This window comes from Pelophylax lessonae, assembly GCF_965119305.1.
Source record: "Pelophylax lessonae genome assembly, chromosome: 12".
Classification (NCBI taxonomy): domain Eukaryota; kingdom Metazoa; phylum Chordata; class Amphibia; order Anura; family Ranidae; genus Pelophylax; species Pelophylax lessonae.
In genome coordinates, this window is record NC_138779.1 from 99,462,963 (window position 1) to 99,486,824 (window position 23,862).

Sequence of the window (23,862 nt, forward strand, 5' to 3'; positions counted from 1 at the left end):
TCTCGTCACAATACGGGCCAAAGCTCTACAAATATGCAGCTTAAATGTACAACAGGATACTTAATAAAAGATATAGTAATGGTTTTTTTGTTTTTTGGCAACAATCGACCATACATTATCGACATCCAAAAGACACCACGTGTGTTGATTTTTAATCCTCGTAACACACATTTCCATTTTTTTAATACAAATATGTGACAATTGAAGAGGAATGGAATATTAAATGGAAATTGATATTACACTAATTAAATATTCCATTGTGAATCCCTAATAAAACACCTAAAAATTTATAAAAAATATGTATACGAATAAAATGGGATATGTAAATTCAATAATAATTCCAAAATTAATTAAAAATCATTTTAAAATATTTAAAAATATTCTAAAATGTAAAGGAGCATAGGGGACTAATTTGGAAATTTGTGTTACCAGTTTGACAGAAAGCAGTTTAGGTCAAATTCCACATTCAATCCTTCAGGCTGCATAGTTTTTAGTAAAAAAATCCATTTGCCCTCATTCTGTGAAATTCCCTGTTTCATGTTACCTCCCCTCCAATTGGGTTTAACTCTGTCAATCCCACAAAATTTTAAAACTGAGGGGTTTTTGTTATGTACCATTCTAAAATGGTTAGACAAACTATGTTTTCTGAAACCAGTTTTAATATTTGTTACATGTTCCCTTAAACGTGTCCTTAGCTCACGGGTTGTACGACCCACATATTGGAGTTTACATGGACACTCCAATAAATATGTTACGTGGGTAGACATGCACGAAATGAATTTATCTATTTTAAAGGTTTTACCTCTACTAGTGGATGTGAATTGTGTGGTTTTGCGGGTTCTGTGTTTTGATGTTTTACATATTACACAACGCCCACATGTGAAGAAACCAGTCTGATCTAGAAATGTTTGCATAGTTTTTGGTGGGTTTACTACATTCTTGGCTAGTCTGTTTCTCAAAGTGGTGGGTTTTGTGTAGATAAAAACAGGCTTTTTGGGTAGTACTTTTTCAAGGATGGGGTCTCTCTGTAAAATATGCCAATGTTTTTTTATTATGTGTTCTAGTTGTTTATGTTGCCTAGAGAAACCAGTCATAAAAGCTGTCCCATACTGTTTGTCCGAATTTTTTGGGCGGGTTTCCAACATTTGTTGTCTGTTGGATTTCTTGACTTCTTCTTTTAGTTTCTTCAAGGCCTTCATCTTGTATCCCTTCTCTTCAAATCTCTTTAGGATCGTGTCAGCCTGGATTTCATAATCCTCATCATTATCACAGTTACGTCTAATTCTTATTAGCTGACTTTTTGGAACTGTATTCAGCCATCTTGGATGGTGACAACTGTGTAACGGAATATATCCGTTCCGATCCACCTCCTTGAAGTAGGTTTTTGTGCACAGTTTTGTATCCTTTTTGTATATCACCAAATCCAGGAAGTTTACATGTTCCTTATTCCACTGATCCGAGAAGGAGATATCATATGCATTTGTTCTGATTTCTGACATAAATTCTTGGAATGACTCCATATCTCCATCCCAAATGATCAGAATATCGTCAATGTAGCGTTTGTATAACCGTAATTCCGGTCTGGGTTTGCTAAAAATTACTTCTTCCTCCCATTTACTTAGGAAGATATTAGCCACCGAAGGGGCATATTTTGCCCCCATCGCCACCCCTTTGATCTGCCTGAAATAATCACCACTATGCCAAAAAAAGTTTTCACTCATGGCCAATTCCAATGCCTGTAGTAAAAATTCAACTTGTTCTTGCTCCATATCTGAGCCTTCCAAGGCCCACCTAATAGCTTGTAATGCATGTTCCTGACAAATGTTCGTATACAATGAATCCACATCCACACTGGCCAATATCTGTTGGGGATTGGTGTTAACTCCCTGTAGGATCTGTATTACCTCCTTGCTATCACGCAGGTAGGCTGGGAATTTTTTTGCTAGGGGTTGCAAAAAGCAATCAATGTATTCCCCTAATCTACTAAACAGGGAGTCAATCCCACTTACAATGGGCCTTCCCGGGGGTTTAACTTGATTCTTATGTAATTTAGGGATTTGATAAATTACAGGTAGACGGGGGGCGTCTGGGATCAGATATCTTGCTTCTCGTTTGTTGATCAATTCATCATTCCGTGCTCTCTTTATCAATCGTTTCAACTTGGCTTTGTTTTTGTTGGTAGGGTTACTCCTTAACTTTTCATATGTTTCCCGATCTCCAACCAGCCTATTAAGTTCATCTAGGTAGTCCTTTTTATTGAGAATAACCAGACCGCCCCCTTTGTCTGCTGGTCTGATAACCACTTCTTTTCTATTTTCTAGTTGTTTGATCCCAGATTCTATGTCTTTTTGTCTTCTCCCATTTCCACCATTAAACTTTTCGATTTCTTGCTCTACCAAATCTTTAAAAACTTCACTAAAATGGGGATTCCGTACTTTAGGGTTAAAAATGGATTTGTTCCTCAATTGTGTATATGTAAATTTGGTGTCACATGTTTTAAAATCTTCTTTATTAAAATAATGCTTTTTAATGTTAATTTTTCTTATGAACTTTTGTAGGTCTATGTATACCTCAAACTTGTTGATATTCTTATTCGGAGCGAATTTTAGCCCCAGCTCCAAAACCTTCATTTCCTCCTCATTGAATGTGGCATCACTGAGGTTAAAGATGCCTTGGCCTACTGGTCTCTTTGTCTTTTTCTTCCCCTGGCCTCCTCGACATCCTCTTGTTCTGTATTTCTTCTTTCCGGTTCTTGATTCTGTCCCGGAGTGTGTTGCCATGGGGTCCACGGCTCTTCCCTCTGGGGCTGGTTGTTGCCTTGAGTTCCTCCTCTCCCCCGATTTTGATGGTTCCCTCTTCCTCTCCGCGGGGGTCCTCCATACCCCCTCTTGGGAAAACCCCCTCTTGGTTGGTTATAATTCCATGGGGGCTGGTCATTCTGATAATACTGTTGTTGATCATGGGGTTGCCAGTAGTTCTGGTAGTATTGATTATTTTGATAATCATTTTGTTGCCAGTGAGGTTTTCCTCTACCCCTACCTCTTCCCCGTCCCCTGCCTCTATTCTGCTGAGGATGGGGGTTCCCGACATTGTTACCATAGAAGGGGGGTGGTGCCTCCTCCCTCAGTGGTGCAAACCGATTTTGGACCGGAATTCTGTAATAGGGAGTGCTAGGAAGTCTTTCCCTAGGTGTCGGTGTAGGGTTATATGGGGTGTCAGGTTCATATCTCCCAGGGTGGGGAGTCATATATTCCTCATTATAGCTTAGACGTCTTCCTCGATTTTCCCTGGGTTCGGTGTTACCGTCACCCAACGGAAGAAATTCACGCTCCTCTGTAGTGGCTCTGGAGGTTGCTGGGAGATTGCTATTTTCTTCTTGCCACTTGTAGATGGTGTTATTTTTGTAATCATTGGTGTCCCTATTAAATTTCTTAAGTTTTTTGTGTTGTGTATCTCTGTCTACTTTGGCCACAAAATCCTGTAGTAATTTCATTTTTTCTTTATATTCATTATTGTCTTGAAAAGGTGTCATGACTTCTTTTAGCCCTTTAATTTTGTCTTCTAATGCCTTAAGTTTCTTCTCTCTCCTGGATATTATTAATTGGAGGAGTTTTTGTTCCGATTGGTTAAAAAAAGAAAACCAAGCTTCCTCCAATTCTTTCCCCTGCATCCCATCGTTGGGGGACAAATCCCATCTTAATCTCCTTGGTGTCATTCCCTCCTTTAAATATTTTTTAAGGGTAAAAATGTCCCACCAAGCTCTCACTTGTTTGTCGAGAGTGTTTCTGAGTTGTTTAAAATTTTGTATGAGATCTCCACTGGCTCCATCATTGGAAAAAAATTCTTCAGGGTCTAAACTCCTCCCTGATATAAAGGAAAATACTTCCATGGCTGCGGTATGTGCTCAAGGTGTGAGATAGTGTGTGGATAGGTGTGTACCGCGCTCAGGAAAAATTATTTAAATATTTGTTAACTAAATTAGTGGTGAACTTAAATGCTGCTGTTCAAAATGGTAGTGACCAAATCTGTTAAAGTGCAGTGCAAATACAGCGCAAAGATAAGTGAAATAACTAATAACAATATTTTAAATTTTCTAGAATGCAGCTGTTCATAAATAGTGGTATCCAAAATTCATAAATATGAGAAAAATATATCACAGCGCAAACAATAATATAGTGATTACGTTCTACTTAAAAGACTCATAAAGTGCACCGTGCAATTGTGTGCAAAAATTGGGGTGTAGAAACCATATAGACATATAATATATAAATATAATTAAAATGTATAAATATAAAGTGCCAGTCCAGATGTAATAGTTGTTTAAGATCTCAGTAGATGATAAGATGTACACAGTCCCAAAAGATGTCTCACAAAGGTGCTGGAGTGCCAGGAAGAAAGTGCACAAAACATGCAATCTTTTGTGGTGCAGTGAGCCAGTGCCGGACCTCCCCCTTTGGGTGTTCACTTACCGGACAATGGTGACCCCTATGCTGTATAGCAATAGAGATCGACAAGGCTTATGTCCTAGTAAGGAACCGGCTATTAACTCCTCCAAGGCGAAAGTGTCTCCACAGATGTAAATACCCCGATACATGTATTGGAGAAAAGGATGCTCATATAGTGTAAATCCGATAAAAGGTTGTTTATTGTGCAAAATAATGAAAATACACTCACATTTCGTTGCTTGGTAAAAGGCATATAGGTTAAAAATCTCGTCCTTCCTGGTAGCAGGTGCCGCTAGAACGCCCCGTGGTTTCGGCGTGCGTTCCACCGCACCGGAAGTGACGTATCGCTAGGACGTAGACCGGAAGTGCGTCGACGCGTTTCGCCCTCCTCTTCCGGGCGTTTTCACAGACGTATTTCCGGTCTGCGGCGATGGGCAGTATTTAAGTATTGCTCCATCTAATTAGCGAGTGACGAACTTCCTGTTCCTGATGGGTGTATGTGGCTTCATCTCCACCCAACAGGAAGTACTGGAGCCGCCATATTTCTATTTTCTCGTCACAATACGGGCCAAAGCTCTACAAATATGCAGCTTAAATGTACAACAGGATACTTAATAAAAGATATAGTAATGGTTTTTTTGTTTTTTGGCAACAATCGACCATACATTATCGACATCCAAAAGACACCACGTGTGTTGATTTTTAATCCTCGTAACACACATTTCCATTTTTTTAATACATGTGACACCAAATTTACATATACACAATTGAGGAACAAATCCATTTTTAACCCTAAAGTACGGAATCCCCATTTTAGTGAAGTTTTTAAAGATTTGGTAGAGCAAGAAATCGAAAAGTTTAATGGTGGAAATGGGAGAAGACAAAAAGACATAGAATCTGGGATCAAACAACTAGAAAATAGAAAAGAAGTGGTTATCAGACCAGCAGACAAAGGGGGCGGTCTGGTTATTCTCAATAAAAAGGACTACCTAGATGAACTTAATAGGCTGGTTGGAGATCGGGAAACATATGAAAAGTTAAGGAGTAACCCTACCAACAAAAACAAAGCCAAGTTGAAACGATTGATAAAGAGAGCACGGAATGATGAATTGATCAACAAACGAGAAGCAAGATATCTGATCCCAGACGCCCCCCGTCTACCTGTAATTTATCAAATCCCTAAATTACATAAGAATCAAGTTAAACCCCCGGGAAGGCCCATTGTAAGTGGGATTGACTCCCTGTTTAGTAGATTAGGGGAATACATTGATTGCTTTTTGCAACCCCTAGCAAAAAAATTCCCAGCCTACCTGCGTGATAGCAAGGAGGTAATACAGATCCTACAGGGAGTTAACACCAATCCCCAACAGATATTGGCCAGTGTGGATGTGGATTCATTGTATACGAACATTTGTCAGGAACATGCATTACAAGCTATTAGGTGGGCCTTGGAAGGCTCAGATATGGAGCAAGAACAAGTTGAATTTTTACTACAGGCATTGGAATTGGCCATGAGTGAAAACTTTTTTTGGCATAGTGGTGATTATTTCAGGCAGATCAAAGGGGTGGCGATGGGGGCAAAATATGCCCCTTCGGTGGCTAATATCTTCCTAAGTAAATGGGAGGAAGAAGTAATTTTTAGCAAACCCAGACCGGAATTACGGTTATACAAACGCTACATTGACGATATTCTGATCATTTGGGATGGAGATATGGAGTCATTCCAAGAATTTATGTCAGAAATCAGAACAAATGCATATGATATCTCCTTCTCGGATCAGTGGAATAAGGAACATGTAAACTTCCTGGATTTGGTGATATACAAAAAGGATACAAAACTGTGCACAAAAACCTACTTCAAGGAGGTGGATCGGAACGGATATATTCCGTTACACAGTTGTCACCATCCAAGATGGCTGAATACAGTTCCAAAAAGTCAGCTAATAAGAATTAGACGTAACTGTGATAATGATGAGGATTATGAAATCCAGGCTGACACGATCCTAAAGAGATTTGAAGAGAAGGGATACAAGATGAAGGCCTTGAAGAAACTAAAAGAAGAAGTCAAGAAATCCAACAGACAACAAATGTTGGAAACCCGCCCAAAAAATTCGGACAAACAGTATGGGACAGCTTTTATGACTGGTTTCTCTAGGCAACATAAACAACTAGAACACATAATAAAAAAACATTGGCATATTTTACAGAGAGACCCCATCCTTGAAAAAGTACTACCCAAAAAGCCTGTTTTTATCTACACAAAACCCACCACTTTGAGAAACAGACTAGCCAAGAATGTAGTAAACCCACCAAAAACTATGCAAACATTTCTAGATCAGACTGGTTTCTTCACATGTGGGCGTTGTGTAATATGTAAAACATCAAAACACAGAACCCGCAAAACCACACAATTCACATCCACTAGTAGAGGTAAAACCTTTAAAATAGATAAATTCATTTCGTGCATGTCTACCCACGTAACATATTTATTGGAGTGTCCATGTAAACTCCAATATGTGGGTCGTACAACCCGTGAGCTAAGGACACGTTTAAGGGAACATGTAACAAATATTAAAACTGGTTTCAGAAAACATAGTTTGTCTAACCATTTTAGAATGGTACATAACAAAAACCCCTCAGTTTTAAAATTTTGTGGGATTGACAGAGTTAAACCCAATTGGAGGGGAGGTAACATGAAACAGGGAATTTCACAGAATGAGGGCAAATGGATTTTTTTACTAAAAACTATGCAGCCTGAAGGATTGAATGTGGAATTTGACCTAAACTGCTTTCTGTCAAACTGGTAACACAAATTTCCAAATTAGTCCCCTATGCTCCTTTACATTTTAGAATATTTTTAAATATTTTAAAATGATTTTTAATTAATTTTGGAATTATTATTGAATTTACATATCCCATTTTATTCGTATACATATTTTTTATAAATTTTTAGGTGTTTTATTAGGGATTCACAATGGAATATTTAATTAGTGTAATATCAATTTCCATTTAATATTCCATTCCTCTTCAATTGTCACATATTTGTATTAAAAAAATGGAAATGTGTGTTACGAGGATTAAAAATCAACACACGTGGTGTCTTTTGGATGTCGATAATGTATGGTCGATTGTTGCCAAAAAACAAAAAAAAACCATTACTATATCTTTTATTAAGTATCCTGTTGTACATTTAAGCTGCATATTTGTAGAGCTTTGGCCCGTATTGTGACGAGAAAATAGAAATATGGCGGCTCCAGTACTTCCTGTTGGGTGGAGATGAAGCCACATACACCCATCAGGAACAGGAAGTTCGTCACTCGCTAATTAGATGGAGCAATACTTAAATACTGCCCATCGCCGCAGACCGGAAATACGTCTGTGAAAACGCCCGGAAGAGGAGGGCGAAACGCGTCGACGCACTTCCGGTCTACGTCCTAGCGATACGTCACTTCCGGTGCGGTGGAACGCACGCCGAAACCACGGGGCGTTCTAGCGGCACCTGCTACCAGGAAGGACGAGATTTTTAACCTATATGCCTTTTACCAAGCAACGAAATGTGAGTGTATTTTCATTATTTTGCACAATAAACAACCTTTTATCGGATTTACACTATATGAGCATCCTTTTCTCCAATACATGTATCGGGGTATTTACATCTGTGGAGACACTTTCGCCTTGGAGGAGTTAATAGCCGGTTCCTTACTAGGACATAAGCCTTGTCGATCTCTATTGCTATACAGCATAGGGGTCACCATTGTCCGGTAAGTGAACACCCAAAGGGGGAGGTCCGGCACTGGCTCACTGCACCACAAAAGATTGCATGTTTTGTGCACTTTCTTCCTGGCACTCCAGCACCTTTGTGAGACATCTTTTGGGACTGTGTACATCTTATCATCTACTGAGATCTTAAACAACTATTACATCTGGACTGGCACTTTATATTTATACATTTTAATTATATTTATATATTATATGTCTATATGGTTTCTACACCCCAATTTTTGCACACAATTGCACGGTGCACTTTATGAGTCTTTTAAGTAGAACGTAATCACTATATTATTGTTTGCGCTGTGATATATTTTTCTCATATTTATGAATTTTGGATACCACTATTTATGAACAGCTGCATTCTAGAAAATTTAAAATATTGTTATTAGTTATTTCACTTATCTTTGCGCTGTATTTGCACTGCACTTTAACAGATTTGGTCACTACCATTTTGAACAGCAGCATTTAAGTTCACCACTAATTTAGTTAACAAATATTTAAATAATTTTTCCTGAGCGCGGTACACACCTATCCACACACTATCTCACACCTTGAGCACATACCGCAGCCATGGAAGTATTTTCCTTTATATCAGGGAGGAGTTTAGACCCTGAAGAATTTTTTTCCAATGATGGAGCCAGTGGAGATCTCATACAAAATTTTAAACAACTCAGAAACACTCTCGACAAACAAGTGAGAGCTTGGTGGGACATTTTTACCCTTAAAAAATATTTAAAGGAGGGAATGACACCAAGGAGATTAAGATGGGATTTGTCCCCCAACGATGGGATGCAGGGGAAAGAATTGGAGGAAGCTTGGTTTTCTTTTTTTAACCAATCGGAACAAAAACTCCTCCAATTAATAATATCCAGGAGAGAGAAGAAACTTAAGGCATTAGAAGACAAAATTAAAGGGCTAAAAGAAGTCATGACACCTTTTCAAGACAATAATGAATATAAAGAAAAAATGAAATTACTACAGGATTTTGTGGCCAAAGTAGACAGAGATACACAACACAAAAAACTTAAGAAATTTAATAGGGACACCAATGATTACAAAAATAACACCATCTACAAGTGGCAAGAAGAAAATAGCAATCTCCCAGCAACCTCCAGAGCCACTACAGAGGAGCGTGAATTTCTTCCGTTGGGTGACGGTAACACCGAACCCAGGGAAAATCGAGGAAGACGTCTAAGCTATAATGAGGAATATATGACTCCCCACCCTGGGAGATATGAACCTGACACCCCATATAACCCTACACCGACACCTAGGGAAAGACTTCCTAGCACTCCCTATTACAGAATTCCGGTCCAAAATCAGTTTGCACCACTGAGGGAGGAGGCACCACCCCCCTTCTATGGTAACAATGTCGGGAACCCCCATCCTCAGCAGAATAGAGGCAGGGGACGGGGAAGAGGTAGGGGTAGAGGAAAACCTCACTGGCAACAAAATGATTATCAAAATAATCAATACTACCAGAACTACTGGCAACCCCATGATCAACAACAGTATTATCAGAATGACCAGCCCCCATGGAATTATAACCAACCAAGAGGGGGTTTTCCCAAGAGGGGGTATGGAGGACCCCCGCGGAGAGGAAGAGGGAACCATCAAAATCGGGGGAGAGGAGGAACTCAAGGCAACAACCAGCCCCAGAGGGAAGAGCCGTGGACCCCATGGCAACACACTCCGGGACAGAATCAAGAACCGGAAAGAAGAAATACAGAACAAGAGGATGTCGAGGAGGCCAGGGGAAGAAAAAGACAAAGAGACCAGTAGGCCAAGGCATCTTTAACCTCAGTGATGCCACATTCAATGAGGAGGAAATGAAGGTTTTGGAGCTGGGGCTAAAATTCGCTCCGAATAAGAATATCAACAAGTTTGAGGTATACATAGACCTACAAAAGTTCATAAGAAAAATTAACATTAAAAAGCATTATTTTAATAAAGAAGATTTTAAAACATGTGACACCAAATTTACATATACACAATTGAGGAACAAATCCATTTTTAACCCTAAAGTACGGAATCCCCATTTTAGTGAAGTTTTTAAAGATTTGGTAGAGCAAGAAATCGAAAAGTTTAATGGTGGAAATGGGAGAAGACAAAAAGACATAGAATCTGGGATCAAACAACTAGAAAATAGAAAAGAAGTGGTTATCAGACCAGCAGACAAAGGGGGCGGTCTGGTTATTCTCAATAAAAAGGACTACCTAGATGAACTTAATAGGCTGGTTGGAGATCGGGAAACATATGAAAAGTTAAGGAGTAACCCTACCAACAAAAACAAAGCCAAGTTGAAACGATTGATAAAGAGAGCACGGAATGATGAATTGATCAACAAACGAGAAGCAAGATATCTGATCCCAGACGCCCCCCGTCTACCTGTAATTTATCAAATCCCTAAATTACATAAGAATCAAGTTAAACCCCCGGGAAGGCCCATTGTAAGTGGGATTGACTCCCTGTTTAGTAGATTAGGGGAATACATTGATTGCTTTTTGCAACCCCTAGCAAAAAAATTCCCAGCCTACCTGCGTGATAGCAAGGAGGTAATACAGATCCTACAGGGAGTTAACACCAATCCCCAACAGATATTGGCCAGTGTGGATGTGGATTCATTGTATACGAACATTTGTCAGGAACATGCATTACAAGCTATTAGGTGGGCCTTGGAAGGCTCAGATATGGAGCAAGAACAAGTTGAATTTTTACTACAGGCATTGGAATTGGCCATGAGTGAAAACTTTTTTTGGCATAGTGGTGATTATTTCAGGCAGATCAAAGGGGTGGCGATGGGGGCAAAATATGCCCCTTCGGTGGCTAATATCTTCCTAAGTAAATGGGAGGAAGAAGTAATTTTTAGCAAACCCAGACCGGAATTACGGTTATACAAACGCTACATTGACGATATTCTGATCATTTGGGATGGAGATATGGAGTCATTCCAAGAATTTATGTCAGAAATCAGAACAAATGCATATGATATCTCCTTCTCGGATCAGTGGAATAAGGAACATGTAAACTTCCTGGATTTGGTGATATACAAAAAGGATACAAAACTGTGCACAAAAACCTACTTCAAGGAGGTGGATCGGAACGGATATATTCCGTTACACAGTTGTCACCATCCAAGATGGCTGAATACAGTTCCAAAAAGTCAGCTAATAAGAATTAGACGTAACTGTGATAATGATGAGGATTATGAAATCCAGGCTGACACGATCCTAAAGAGATTTGAAGAGAAGGGATACAAGATGAAGGCCTTGAAGAAACTAAAAGAAGAAGTCAAGAAATCCAACAGACAACAAATGTTGGAAACCCGCCCAAAAAATTCGGACAAACAGTATGGGACAGCTTTTATGACTGGTTTCTCTAGGCAACATAAACAACTAGAACACATAATAAAAAAACATTGGCATATTTTACAGAGAGACCCCATCCTTGAAAAAGTACTACCCAAAAAGCCTGTTTTTATCTACACAAAACCCACCACTTTGAGAAACAGACTAGCCAAGAATGTAGTAAACCCACCAAAAACTATGCAAACATTTCTAGATCAGACTGGTTTCTTCACATGTGGGCGTTGTGTAATATGTAAAACATCAAAACACAGAACCCGCAAAACCACACAATTCACATCCACTAGTAGAGGTAAAACCTTTAAAATAGATAAATTCATTTCGTGCATGTCTACCCACGTAACATATTTATTGGAGTGTCCATGTAAACTCCAATATGTGGGTCGTACAACCCGTGAGCTAAGGACACGTTTAAGGGAACATGTAACAAATATTAAAACTGGTTTCAGAAAACATAGTTTGTCTAACCATTTTAGAATGGTACATAACAAAAACCCCTCAGTTTTAAAATTTTGTGGGATTGACAGAGTTAAACCCAATTGGAGGGGAGGTAACATGAAACAGGGAATTTCACAGAATGAGGGCAAATGGATTTTTTTACTAAAAACTATGCAGCCTGAAGGATTGAATGTGGAATTTGACCTAAACTGCTTTCTGTCAAACTGGTAACACAAATTTCCAAATTAGTCCCCTATGCTCCTTTACATTTTAGAATATTTTTAAATATTTTAAAATGATTTTTAATTAATTTTGGAATTATTATTGAATTTACATATCCCATTTTATTCGTATACATATTTTTTATAAATTTTTAGGTGTTTTATTAGGGATTCACAATGGAATATTTAATTAGTGTAATATCAATTTCCATTTAATATTCCATTCCTCTTCAATTGTCACATATTTGTATTAAAAAAATGGAAATGTGTGTTACGAGGATTAAAAATCAACACACGTGGTGTCTTTTGGATGTCGATAATGTATGGTCGATTGTTGCCAAAAAACAAAAAAACCATTACTATATCTTTTATTAAGTATCCTGTTGTACATTTAAGCTGCATATTTGTAGAGCTTTGGCCCGTATTGTGACGAGAAAATAGAAATATGGCGGCTCCAGTACTTCCTGTTGGGTGGAGATGAAGCCACATACACCCATCAGGAACAGGAAGTTCGTCACTCGCTAATTAGATGGAGCAATACTTAAATACTGCCCATCGCCGCAGACCGGAAATACGTCTGTGAAAACGCCCGGAAGAGGAGGGCGAAACGCGTCGACGCACTTCCGGTCTACGTCCTAGCGATACGTCACTTCCGGTGCGGTGGAACGCACGCCGAAACCACGGGGCGTTCTAGCGGCACCTGCTACCAGGAAGGACGAGATTTTTAACCTATATGCCTTTTACCAAGCAACGAAATGTGAGTGTATTTTCATTATTTTGCACAATAAACAACCTTTTATCGGATTTACACTATATGAGCATCCTTTTCTCCAATACATGTATCGGGGTATTTACATCTGTGGAGACACTTTCGCCTTGGAGGAGTTAATAGCCGGTTCCTTACTAGGACATAAGCCTTGTCGATCTCTATTGCTATACAGCATAGGGGTCACCATTGTCCGGTAAGTGAACACCCAAAGGGGGAGGTCCGGCACTGGCTCACTGCACCACAAAAGATTGCATGTTTTGTGCACTTTCTTCCTGGCACTCCAGCACCTTTGTGAGACATCTTTTGGGACTGTGTACATCTTATCATCTACTGAGATCTTAAACAACTATTACATCTGGACTGGCACTTTATATTTATACATTTTAATTATATTTATATATTATATGTCTATATGGTTTCTACACCCCAATTTTTGCACACAATTGCACGGTGCACTTTATGAGTCTTTTAAGTAGAACGTAATCACTATATTATTGTTTGCGCTGTGATATATTTTTCTCATATTTATGAATTTTGGATACCACTATTTATGAACAGCTGCATTCTAGAAAATTTAAAATATTGTTATTAGTTATTTCACTTATCTTTGCGCTGTATTTGCACTGCACTTTAAGCTGTGTGATTATTGGTCAATAATCATTGACCTTAAAGGTTAAGGCTTATAGGCTATTCCTATTGGTCAGCTTTCCCAGACAAATACTGTGTATGAAAGAGAGTTAATACATTATTACAGTCACATCTTTTCTGTTGTCAGTAGATGCTGTTAATAATGTTCTATTTTCTAATGCTGAAAGGCTGGAGAGCATTGCCGTGAGTCACATATAACCGTCCTTTATGTGTGCAAACCTTTTATTAAACAAAGAAGCAAAAAGCAAAGTCATTGATGCTGAGCAAAATTTTACAATATTTTTATATTTTGCATTCTGCTGTTTACCTCTGTACACTTTATTCAAGCTAAATGTAGCATGAAAGTATATATAGGGGTCATATGCTACCTATCCTGGGGCATGGGTTTTCACCTTGACAGTGTTTGACATCACCAAGTCTATGCTGTTTTATAGAGTCCTCTGACTTCCTCCAACCCTGATATTCTGAGAACACCTAATCCTGAGCCTGTGTTTTTTACACTCCAGGGATCCCTGTTTCCGCCCATTAGTCTCAATGTATTTTATTTTTTTATTTTACTTTATTTTAGGTATTACGGCAATGTACGTAGCACTTTACATTTATTGTACATTCACATCAGTCCCTGTCTTCAAGGGACTTAGTCTAAAGCTGGATACACACTATACAATATTCTTTCGATTTGTTCCTTTAGATTTACCAAAATCATATAATATGAGGTCAAACCTAAACAATTTCAATTTGAATGCGGTCAGGCAGGCCCTTGTACTACATAGTTGAAGGTAAATCTAAAGGAAACCAAACAACAAAAGTTGTATAGTGTGTATCCAGCTTACCACTTTACCACCGGAGGATTTTGCTGTCTTACGTCCAGGCCACTTTCTGCGTTTCGGCACTGTAAGACTTTAACTGACAATTGCGCGGGCGTGCGAAGCAGTACCCAAACGAAATTTACGACTTTTTTTCCCACAAACAGAGCTTTCTTTTGGTGGTATTTGATCACCTGTTTGATTTTTACTTTTTGCGCTATAAACAAGAAAAGAGCGTAAATTTTGAAAAAATAACAATATTTTTCACATTTTTTTATATGAAATTCCCCCCCAAAAAATTTAAAAATCAAAATTTTTTTAAATTTTTGGCCAATTTGTTTTATGCTACCTACGTTTGGTAAAAAAAAAAATCACAATAAGCGTATTTTGATTGGTTTGTGCAAAAGTTATTGCGTTTACTAACTAAGGGAAAAGATTTCTGTAATTTTTTTTTTTTTTTTTTTTAACGAGTAATGGCGGCGATCTGCGATTTTTTTGCGGGACTGCAACATTGCGGCGGACAGATCGGACCCTTGACTGACATTTTTGACACTTTTGGGGGTACCAGTGACATTACTGCAGTAATCAGTGCTATACATATGCACTGTTAATGTAAAAATGACACTGGCAGGGAAGGGGTTAACTTTATTGGAGAGGGAGGGGTGGTGTGTGTCCCTAGGGGCGTGTTTCTAACTGTGATTGGCTGTGGCTTGATGTGTAAGAACAGTGATCAACGGTCCTACATAGTAGAACCGTTTGATCACCATTCTTACACAGGGGAGACTGACAGGCGGCTTTGTTTACATTAGCTGTCACGGACGATCGCGAGTGCCTGGTGGACATCGGGTCAGCCGGGCACACGCGCTGGGGGGTCCATGACCGAGCGGGAGCGCGCATCCGGCGGCGCGCGCTCGCTCCCAAAACCCTTACAGGCTAGTGATGTAGCCCTACGTCGCTTTGCCTGTGAGGGGCTGACTGCCGACGTAAATAGGCGTGCGGCAGTCGGCAAGTGGTTAACTACACCAACTGGCCTGGTCATTGTGAAGAGGAGAATGAGGTTATTTTGAGCATGTTTCAGGGATCAGTGTGAGTTCTACATGTTAACTCTTCAGGTAATAAAGAGCATGTATTTGGGTTAACCCTTTGGGTAACAAAGACGTGGAATTATGGAAAAGAAAAGCAGCCAGCTTGGGAGTGGAAGCAGTGGCAGTCAGGAGACTGAGGTTTCATAGGAGGGGTGGACTGCTAGCTATGATTTGCCCTTCCAAGCGGTTTGGCCCTGCTGGACCCGGCCTGAAACCATGGTGTGCAAGGCCTTGTGATGTTTACAGTACAGTCATTTCCTTCCTAGTCCATTGTCTGAAGAAGGTAAAGCTAGCGGAGGGAGGTGGCGCTCTATGCTGTCACTCTCAAAATGACTCTATAGTAAGTGCCAGGATAGGGGACACTGGTAGGTAAAAAGACACTGTCCTTCCAATGCGGGCCCCTTTAAAGCAGTAGTAAACCGCATAAAAAAAATTGGGCCCCGGGCAGTTTAAGTCATAATGTGTTAGTATGCATCTCATACTAGCATATTATGACAGACTTACCATAAAATGAAGCCCTCCAGCAGCACACTGTCACTGTTGAAGGCGCTTCCATCTTCACCCGGTCTCCTTTCTGGATTTGCGGGCTTCGGCAATATGAATTGCCAAACCGCCGATGATGTCACTCCCATGCATGCACGCTGGAATTGCTCTTTATGGCACGGCTCTGAAGGAATGGCACGAGTAAGCTGTTTCTTCAGAGCTCAAGCTCTGGTCACTTCCCCAGCTGCATCTAAAGTAAATATCTCTTTAAACGGTGCACATTTAAGAGATATTTACTGTACCTTTAGAAAAGTCGTATTATAGGCTTACCTATAGATAATCTTCATACATGAAAGTTTACTCCCACTTTAAGGCTCACTCATACCACAGTAATCGGTTTAAATGGGTGCACAAAGTTGAATGACTCAGTAAACATACTGTACAAGTGGTTCTTAAGAGAGGATATAAAGGTTGCACACTACCGCAGGGATTTGCACTTGCACACTACCGCAGGGATAGGACTATTGTTCCCTATTGTTTTCCATTGCTTCTCTGGGCAGAGAGGCATTTCAGACAAGGATGGAACACTGAACACATCGGGTTGATTTACTAAAAGTGTAGAGTGCAAAATCTGGTGCAGCTGTATATGCTATCCAATCAACTTCTGACTTCAGCTTGTCCAAATACGTTTTGAAAAAAAAAAACTGGAAGCTGATTGGTTTCTGTGCAGAGCTGCACTAGATTTTGCACTCTCCAGTTTTAGTAAATCAATCCCACTGTTGGATGCATTTTTGCATCCAGCACACTGTGAATAAAGCATTACAGCATGCTTTGTTACTTTGCACTGTGGACTTCCTCCCCTTGAAGAAATTTAATATCATGTATATCCATGCACATCATAAAGAAAAGGAAGTTCTATGGGTGTGAGATGAAAGGCAAATGAACAGACAGTCTGCAAAAATATCACCTGACTCCAAAATGTAGGGCTGCCCTTTCTTGCTCTATTTTGGTAGAGCCTCAGTCTGCAGAAAAAAGGCAGCTACACAGTCCAGTGAGAAGAATCCCTGCTCTATGCATAGCATTGCTAAGTAAATCTCAAATTATTGCGTAGAAAAAGGTTTAGTAATTTAATGTCGCTTTTGTAGTTTTGTGGAACTGATTTAATAACTGCACACAGTAATAATCAAGTACTGTACATATGGACTTGATGAAAGAACAAAATTTGCATTCAGAAGGCAAATGAGAATTTACATATCCATCAGAGTTGGGTCTGATTATTATTATACTCTTGAGTCTGAGGCTGCAATGTGTTGTTAGATTCCTGCATCAGCACTGTATGCCATTGGGGAAGATAGCTTTTTTTAGTTTGCCTTTGGCAGAAAAAAATTCAAATGTAAATTTTGTAAGGCAGGTGTTTTCGACATATCCCTGTGTGACATATTACTATTTTCCTGATTTCATGAACAAATTGAAGAAATTCCTTATCTTTTACTGTGTATATCATGATGCAGTTCACATAACATGCAACTTTCTGTATGGTCATATTTTTATATATGCAGTCATCCTCTCTTCATTAGTTGATTGAGTATTAAGGTCGAACTGAAGACTTAATGAATAAAGACATTTATTTGCGTCAGAACTGCTTCCCTCCATACAGAAGCCAATGGGAATATAAAAGCAGATCAAAGGGCCAGAGAAGGTCAGAAAGAACTCAAAGGCATCCATAGGAGCAATATAAAGAAGTATTGATGAGCACTGGGCAGTAATCAGGAATACGTCAAAGGCTTTCTTTTGACACCTGTATATGCAAGGCTCAAAGTAATTTATAATGAACTGTGTGTACATGCAATGAAATCTGCCTTAAGCAAGGTCATGGATCTTAAAGAACCCCTATCAGGCTTTTACTGTGGCCTGTGACCAAGTAAGAAGAAACATCTCTAAGGTTATTATTAGAATGCGTCTTTCTGTTCAGTGACATACTCGTCTCAGTTATTGACTTACTATCAGAGAGAAAGAGAGATAGGTACATTTTTTACGTTCAAAGATTTTTATTAATAGTATTACTTTAGGGAGCAAAAAATAATACAAAACTAAAAACCAATGTACATGCCAGCAAAAGTACGTAATAGCATACAAATAGTGCCATAATTTAGAAATAGTGCCATAATTAACAGGGCATAAAGGATCACAACTCCAAGGGGTCAGAGGAGGTTATAAAATACATCTGATGCTATCAGGAGAGATCTGCTGTGTACACATTGGACTAGTGTGCTTAACGGCATTGCCCCGTAGAGAGAGGGAGATTACACAAACTCCATAGGGCAGAGAAGAGAAAGTCAAGAGGTAAAAGAAGGAGAGAGTGGTAAAAGAAAGAGAAAGACCTAGAGCTCACAGTGGACAGTATTGCTAAGTCAGCAAGAGAGCAGGTGAGAGATAGGTCAATTTTAGTCCAACAGAACAGAGTCAATGACAGTGATAATAACAGTGAGAAATATTTTACTTTTTTTTTTTTTTTTAAGTTTTGGCTGTAGTGGATCTTTACACATGCCCATACAACCCCAAATATGTTTGGTGACATGCCCATTTTTGAGGTTGTCACATATTTGCTTAGACAATGGGATGGTGGATAGACTGGGACTTCAGCATGCATAATATGTTCAATTTATTTTCCAAATTTGTTTGATTTAGACATGCCCTTATTACATCTTTTACATATGTATGAGTTTGGGTATACCATTATAAAATCTAGATATAAAAGACAGAGGGGGCTATCATTGCTGACCTCCTTAAAAAAAAATTCTGGTTGCCTAATTGTGCATGGTCTCAATACTCTGAGCCACAACATGCATGGTCACCGAAGGCAAAGTAAAGTCAAAACTTCTAATTTGAATGCTTGTGCCAGGTCAGTGACTGAAAGTTTAAAAACCAGAGGTAGTCAATCAACGAACACTTTTTTTTAGAAGGAAAGTTCATCAATGGCAGCCTACTTTTTGAAAGAAAAATTACGGAAATTACATACTATACCTTCTGGAATTGCTGATTGCCTGCTCTGTCTGTTGATCTAATGGCCTTCAAATATCTCAGAACTAGCATGCAGATCAGTTGTTTGTGAATTATTTTTTTACTTCACTAGCTACAAGCTTGTTCCATATCAGGACTGAAAAAGTGCTGAAGCCAAAGATCGACAATAAAAATAGCATTTTTAGCAATGACAGCCTTCATATGTCTTTTAGTACAGGTTTTTCATTGTTGATATATTTTAAGTCTTATTAGGCATACATTTTGTATTATGCACCATTAATTGGTTGTAACTTGCCTTGGAACTTATGACTAATTCATATTTTGTCCACAGAGGGGGCAAAAATGAACCAGAGCCTGAACAACCCACTCCCCGAAAAGTGTCCATCAGAAGGATTCACTCAGTAAGTGAGTTTGACCCAGACGTCCTGGACAGCATGCATTCCCTGGGCTGCTTCAGGGATAAAACCAAACTCAAACAGGAACTTCAGAATGAAGAGTAAGTATTCCCCGGGGTAAAGCACAATGTTGTAGACAGGAATGATGCGCTAAAGCTTTAAAGTAAATTACCAAGAGTGAAAATGGCAGATAATTATGTGAAACAAAGATTAATTTTTTATTCTACCAAAAACCACTTAGCTCCAAGAAGGAATATCATGTATAGGGTACAGGCAAGGATCTCAGGGGTATGGGGAATCACTCACTGGGAATTGTATATGGCATTCTTGACATGAGCCAGTGTTTGTATCTTGTCCCAGGCAGTCATGGTGGCAAGGCATATGCAACTTGCCTTATGGTCTACTAGCTCCCTTCTGCCACAGACACTGTGAAACTAGAGATTATTAAACTGATATTTAGGTTCTAGTATTGAAGACTTAAAGGATAGGTTGACATTTACAATATACAAAATAATAAATACACATTTTTTGCAGGTAAAAAAATATGCATTTATTATTTCTTTTTGTTGGGGACTTGTAAAGCATTGCACCCACGACGATTAGCAGATGGAAGGTGTAATGCCACGGTCCTGCAGTCTGTCTATATATTTGTCTGCCCGTACCTCCGATACAGGCAGGCAGTTATACTCTGACAAGAAGCTCAGTGAAGAGCGATTTACAAACAGATAGATAGTTCATAGAGAACTACAAGCCAACAGCCACAAACGTTGTCAGGTCTTGTAGTTTTTCCATTCACAGAATACTGTTTTTTTAGTATGCGACAGCTAGCAGGGGACTCGAGAGGTGTGGGGGGCTGTGCATTTATAACATGTTACATGTTATGCCCTGAATATGGCTAAAGTCTTAAGGCTCCAGCCAACCTGCTTGGGCTTAAAAGGCATAAGTTTAGTTAACTGTAGTCACAAGGAAAGTGCTTATCATGTTAACAGGAAAGTGCTAAATTTGGTCACTGTTAAGTGGGGACACACCTAAAGTTTTTTTCATTCAACCCAATGAGCTGACCAAAAAAAAAAAAAAAGAGCAATAATAGTGCGGCAATCTCTCCTGCTGTACCTTTGTGTTCTGACAGGGGGACTCCCCCCCCTCTGCCAGAACACACTTATCAGCGATTGGCTGCCATCACTGATTGGATGCTGTTCTTTCCAGCATGCCCCTTTGACATAAACTGGCTTCTGTCAATAACACAGCTGTACACATACTGATACTCGGCCCATGTGTACACAGACTTACCCTTTCATTCCTTGACTCTGTTGCCTCTGTAAGAGGGAAAGAAAAATACTTTTGGAACTAATTTGCAGGCATGTTGTAGTTTTCCTTCCATTCATTAGGTGGCACTGTACAGATGGAACGGAAGCACAGAGGAACATACAAAAAGTTTAGAAACACAGAGGAACATAGTTAATTTGCAAACTCTGTATGTGTCTCTGGGAAAGTAGCTGTCTAATTGGTTGCTGCCATCCCTGGTGACCTTCCGAAGCCATCTTATGTGGGGCAGTCCTTTTAAATATTAGTGCCTTTCTGGGTTTGACATGCTTTTTTTGCCAGTGGATAGGTCAGGGAGAGGACCCTACCGGTCAGGGTGAGTTATAGTGCAGGGAGAGGTTTCTGTATGAGAAGGGACAGTGTAACCAGTCAGCCACCTCTCCAACAGAAGCCAACCTTGATAAAATGGGCCTAAAATGGGCTAAAGCCTGCTGCTGGCTGACATCACGCACCCGGTCCAGGCTCTGCAGGGATCCTGACAATAATGGCAGCATTTACCCAGATGCCTGACCAGCAGCTGGCTCAACCTCTCAGGCAGCCACTGAAAGCCTGACCCAGCTGCTTCTGTACCCTCCACAGCCCAGCACTCCAGTGACTGCTGGAGGGGCAGAGCAGAGAGCTAGTGACTGAAAGTCACTGCTCTCTGCATAGAGCAGACCGAAAACTGAGTGGTCATCAGCATGTGATCGCTCACATCTCGGTCTTAGAGCCTGCAGGGGACAGCTGCAGCATCGAATCAATGCTGCAGCCATATAGGCGAGTACATATGTCACTTTTTGTTATTCCACACTTCCCCTTTGTAGTACCTGAAAATCTGTAGTTTGTTAATGAATTTCCCGTGCCTGCAAGTGTTGCACTTTACCTTGTTAGCTGGGTACCCAATCCACTGGTCCTACCCACAATGTTCCAAGTCAGTGACTGAAAAGATTAAGGCCAGTAAGTCAGCATGAAAGTCAGACATACAGTATTTAATAGAAATAAGACTGAGGGAATATCTCTATTACAACGACCACCAGGGCCAGCTCTTTCTGGATGACACCAAAGTGAAGAATTTCATCACCTGCTTTAAAGGCTTCCTGAGCTTTCCTTTGGTGTATACGCTGTGGTGTGAGGATGCAATTTTTGCATATGACCCCATGGTGCTATTTGTTCGGCTGGAGGAGATGATGTCCCAGTGATCTGGATCTCGGTTTATTCATTTAATAGAGTGTGTGAGACCACCGTTATTAGGGGGTCACATTGCATACAGTAAGCGCAGTGTGAGATCACGGGCTGCTGACACCTCCAATATCTTTCATCACTATTCACAGAGTGTAAGATCTTTTCATTGCTTTGCCACTCTTTAATATATGGACTTTCATATGTTCACTATATCAAAACTATTGTTTCTAATTTTTAGAGACTCTTTAATGACTGGTATGGTATCCCTGGAATGGTGTAAGGCCAATGTGGTGGCTATATGTAAAAAAGAATCAGAGTCTTTACCAAGTAACTACAGACCATTTAGTTTAACTTCTATGGTTGGGAAGATACTTGAGAGTTTAAAAAAAGACCATATACTGTACAGTAGAAGAGTGTTTGCTAGAAAATAATATTTTAAGCAGTAGTTAGCATGGATTCACAAAAGACCGCAGTTATCAAACAACTCTGATTTCTTTTTATGAGAAGGTAAGCAAAAACTTAGACAATGGAGTTGTTGTTGGCATAGTATACGTGGATATTGCTAACGTGTTTGACACAGTTCCCCACATGTAGCAAATGTGTGAATTAAAGTCTACAGGTTTAAAAAACAGCAGAGCCCCACACAGCCGTATCATCCATTCACTGTTTCCTGTGAATTAATAAACTACAAATCATCCATTCACTGTTTCCTGTGAATTAATAAACTACAAATACCGTTATCCACCATGGCGGACGGCTTGTAGTTCTCAATGGACCGTGAGGGCACTAGTGAGCATTCTCGTAATTCATTAATTAAAATAAGTGATAAGTGTCTGCCGTTACTGAACTGCAGGAAGAATTTCTGCTTTACAGGCTGCAGTGCAAAAAAATGCACATTTTTTTTACCTTTTTTTGGAGTTAAATGGAGAGAGCAGACCTGATATAAACAAAAGCCCATCCACACAGGCCCTTGCTATGCGTGCCCTAGCCACAATATGTTCAACACATACAACACACACAGGAAAAACAACACACGACCATGTGAACTATCAGCACTGGATTACCAGTGCTCAGGCTGGGGGAACATCACACCCCCAGGTCATCTATCCAACAGAAGAAAGCCGGTTACGCGGTACCAACCAAAAATGTAAAACTTTATTAGCTACATGATGAAATCCAATAGAAAGGCAGGCTTACGAGTTTCAGCTAAAAAAAAGCATTAGTCGTAGCACAGCCCATGACACATAAAGCATGCTTTTATACAATTGTATCTCAGTTCCCTCCAACTGAAAGAGTGGAGAGAGACAGGTGACACATTCAAAACAATTAGTAAACTCATAAAATGTCATGTTATAAAAACAATAATATATACAGTTATATCCAAAGAAACCACAGGTACAAAAATAAGACACCTACATATTTTAAGGAATTTTATCTAAATAGAATAACCTAAAAAAACAAATAAGTAATAAATAAATAAGATCCCTTATGTTAAACACATACGCCTATCATACTGGATTCTGGTAGTCACCTCTGAAAGAATAAGGACACTTGCACATGTTAGTTGTATAGCACATGCACATATTTGCGCCTAAATTTACACATGTATAAAATATCTTCTAGCTTTTTATTATCAAGGTAGTGTGGCATACATACATAAAAATACTGCCCAGCAACACAGACTTTTGTATTTTTTATTGATCTATACACAGCGCAAGTTTACGAGCCTATGTGTATAGACCCATTAAAAATGATGAGCTGCATTTTGCTAGGTATAAAGGGCCTGGTAATGATTAAGGGGGGACCACACGCTGGTTTTTTTTTAGCATTTTTCATTGCTAAACATTTTTTTTTTTTTTTTACATTCATCTGTCAGTGGGAAAGCCTGCTGACAACTGAGGAGTCATCAGTTGTTAAGGACGTGGCGACCA

General features: G+C 39.5%; 1 protein-coding gene across 4 annotated transcripts in view; it reads left to right on the top strand.

The window, feature by feature from the left end:
- LOC309568640 (serine/threonine-protein kinase BRSK2-like) overlaps nucleotides 1-23,862 on the top strand; it is a 496,199-nt gene that overhangs the window by 411,249 nt on the left and 61,088 nt on the right. For all 4 annotated transcript variants that reach the window (XM_082274362.1, XM_082274364.1, XM_082274365.1 and 1 more), the window contains one exon: nucleotides 19,384-19,548. In XM_082274362.1, coding sequence (XP_082130488.1) covers nucleotides 19,384-19,548 — 165 coding nt within the window. The remainder of the gene's footprint in view (nucleotides 1-19,383; nucleotides 19,549-23,862) is intronic.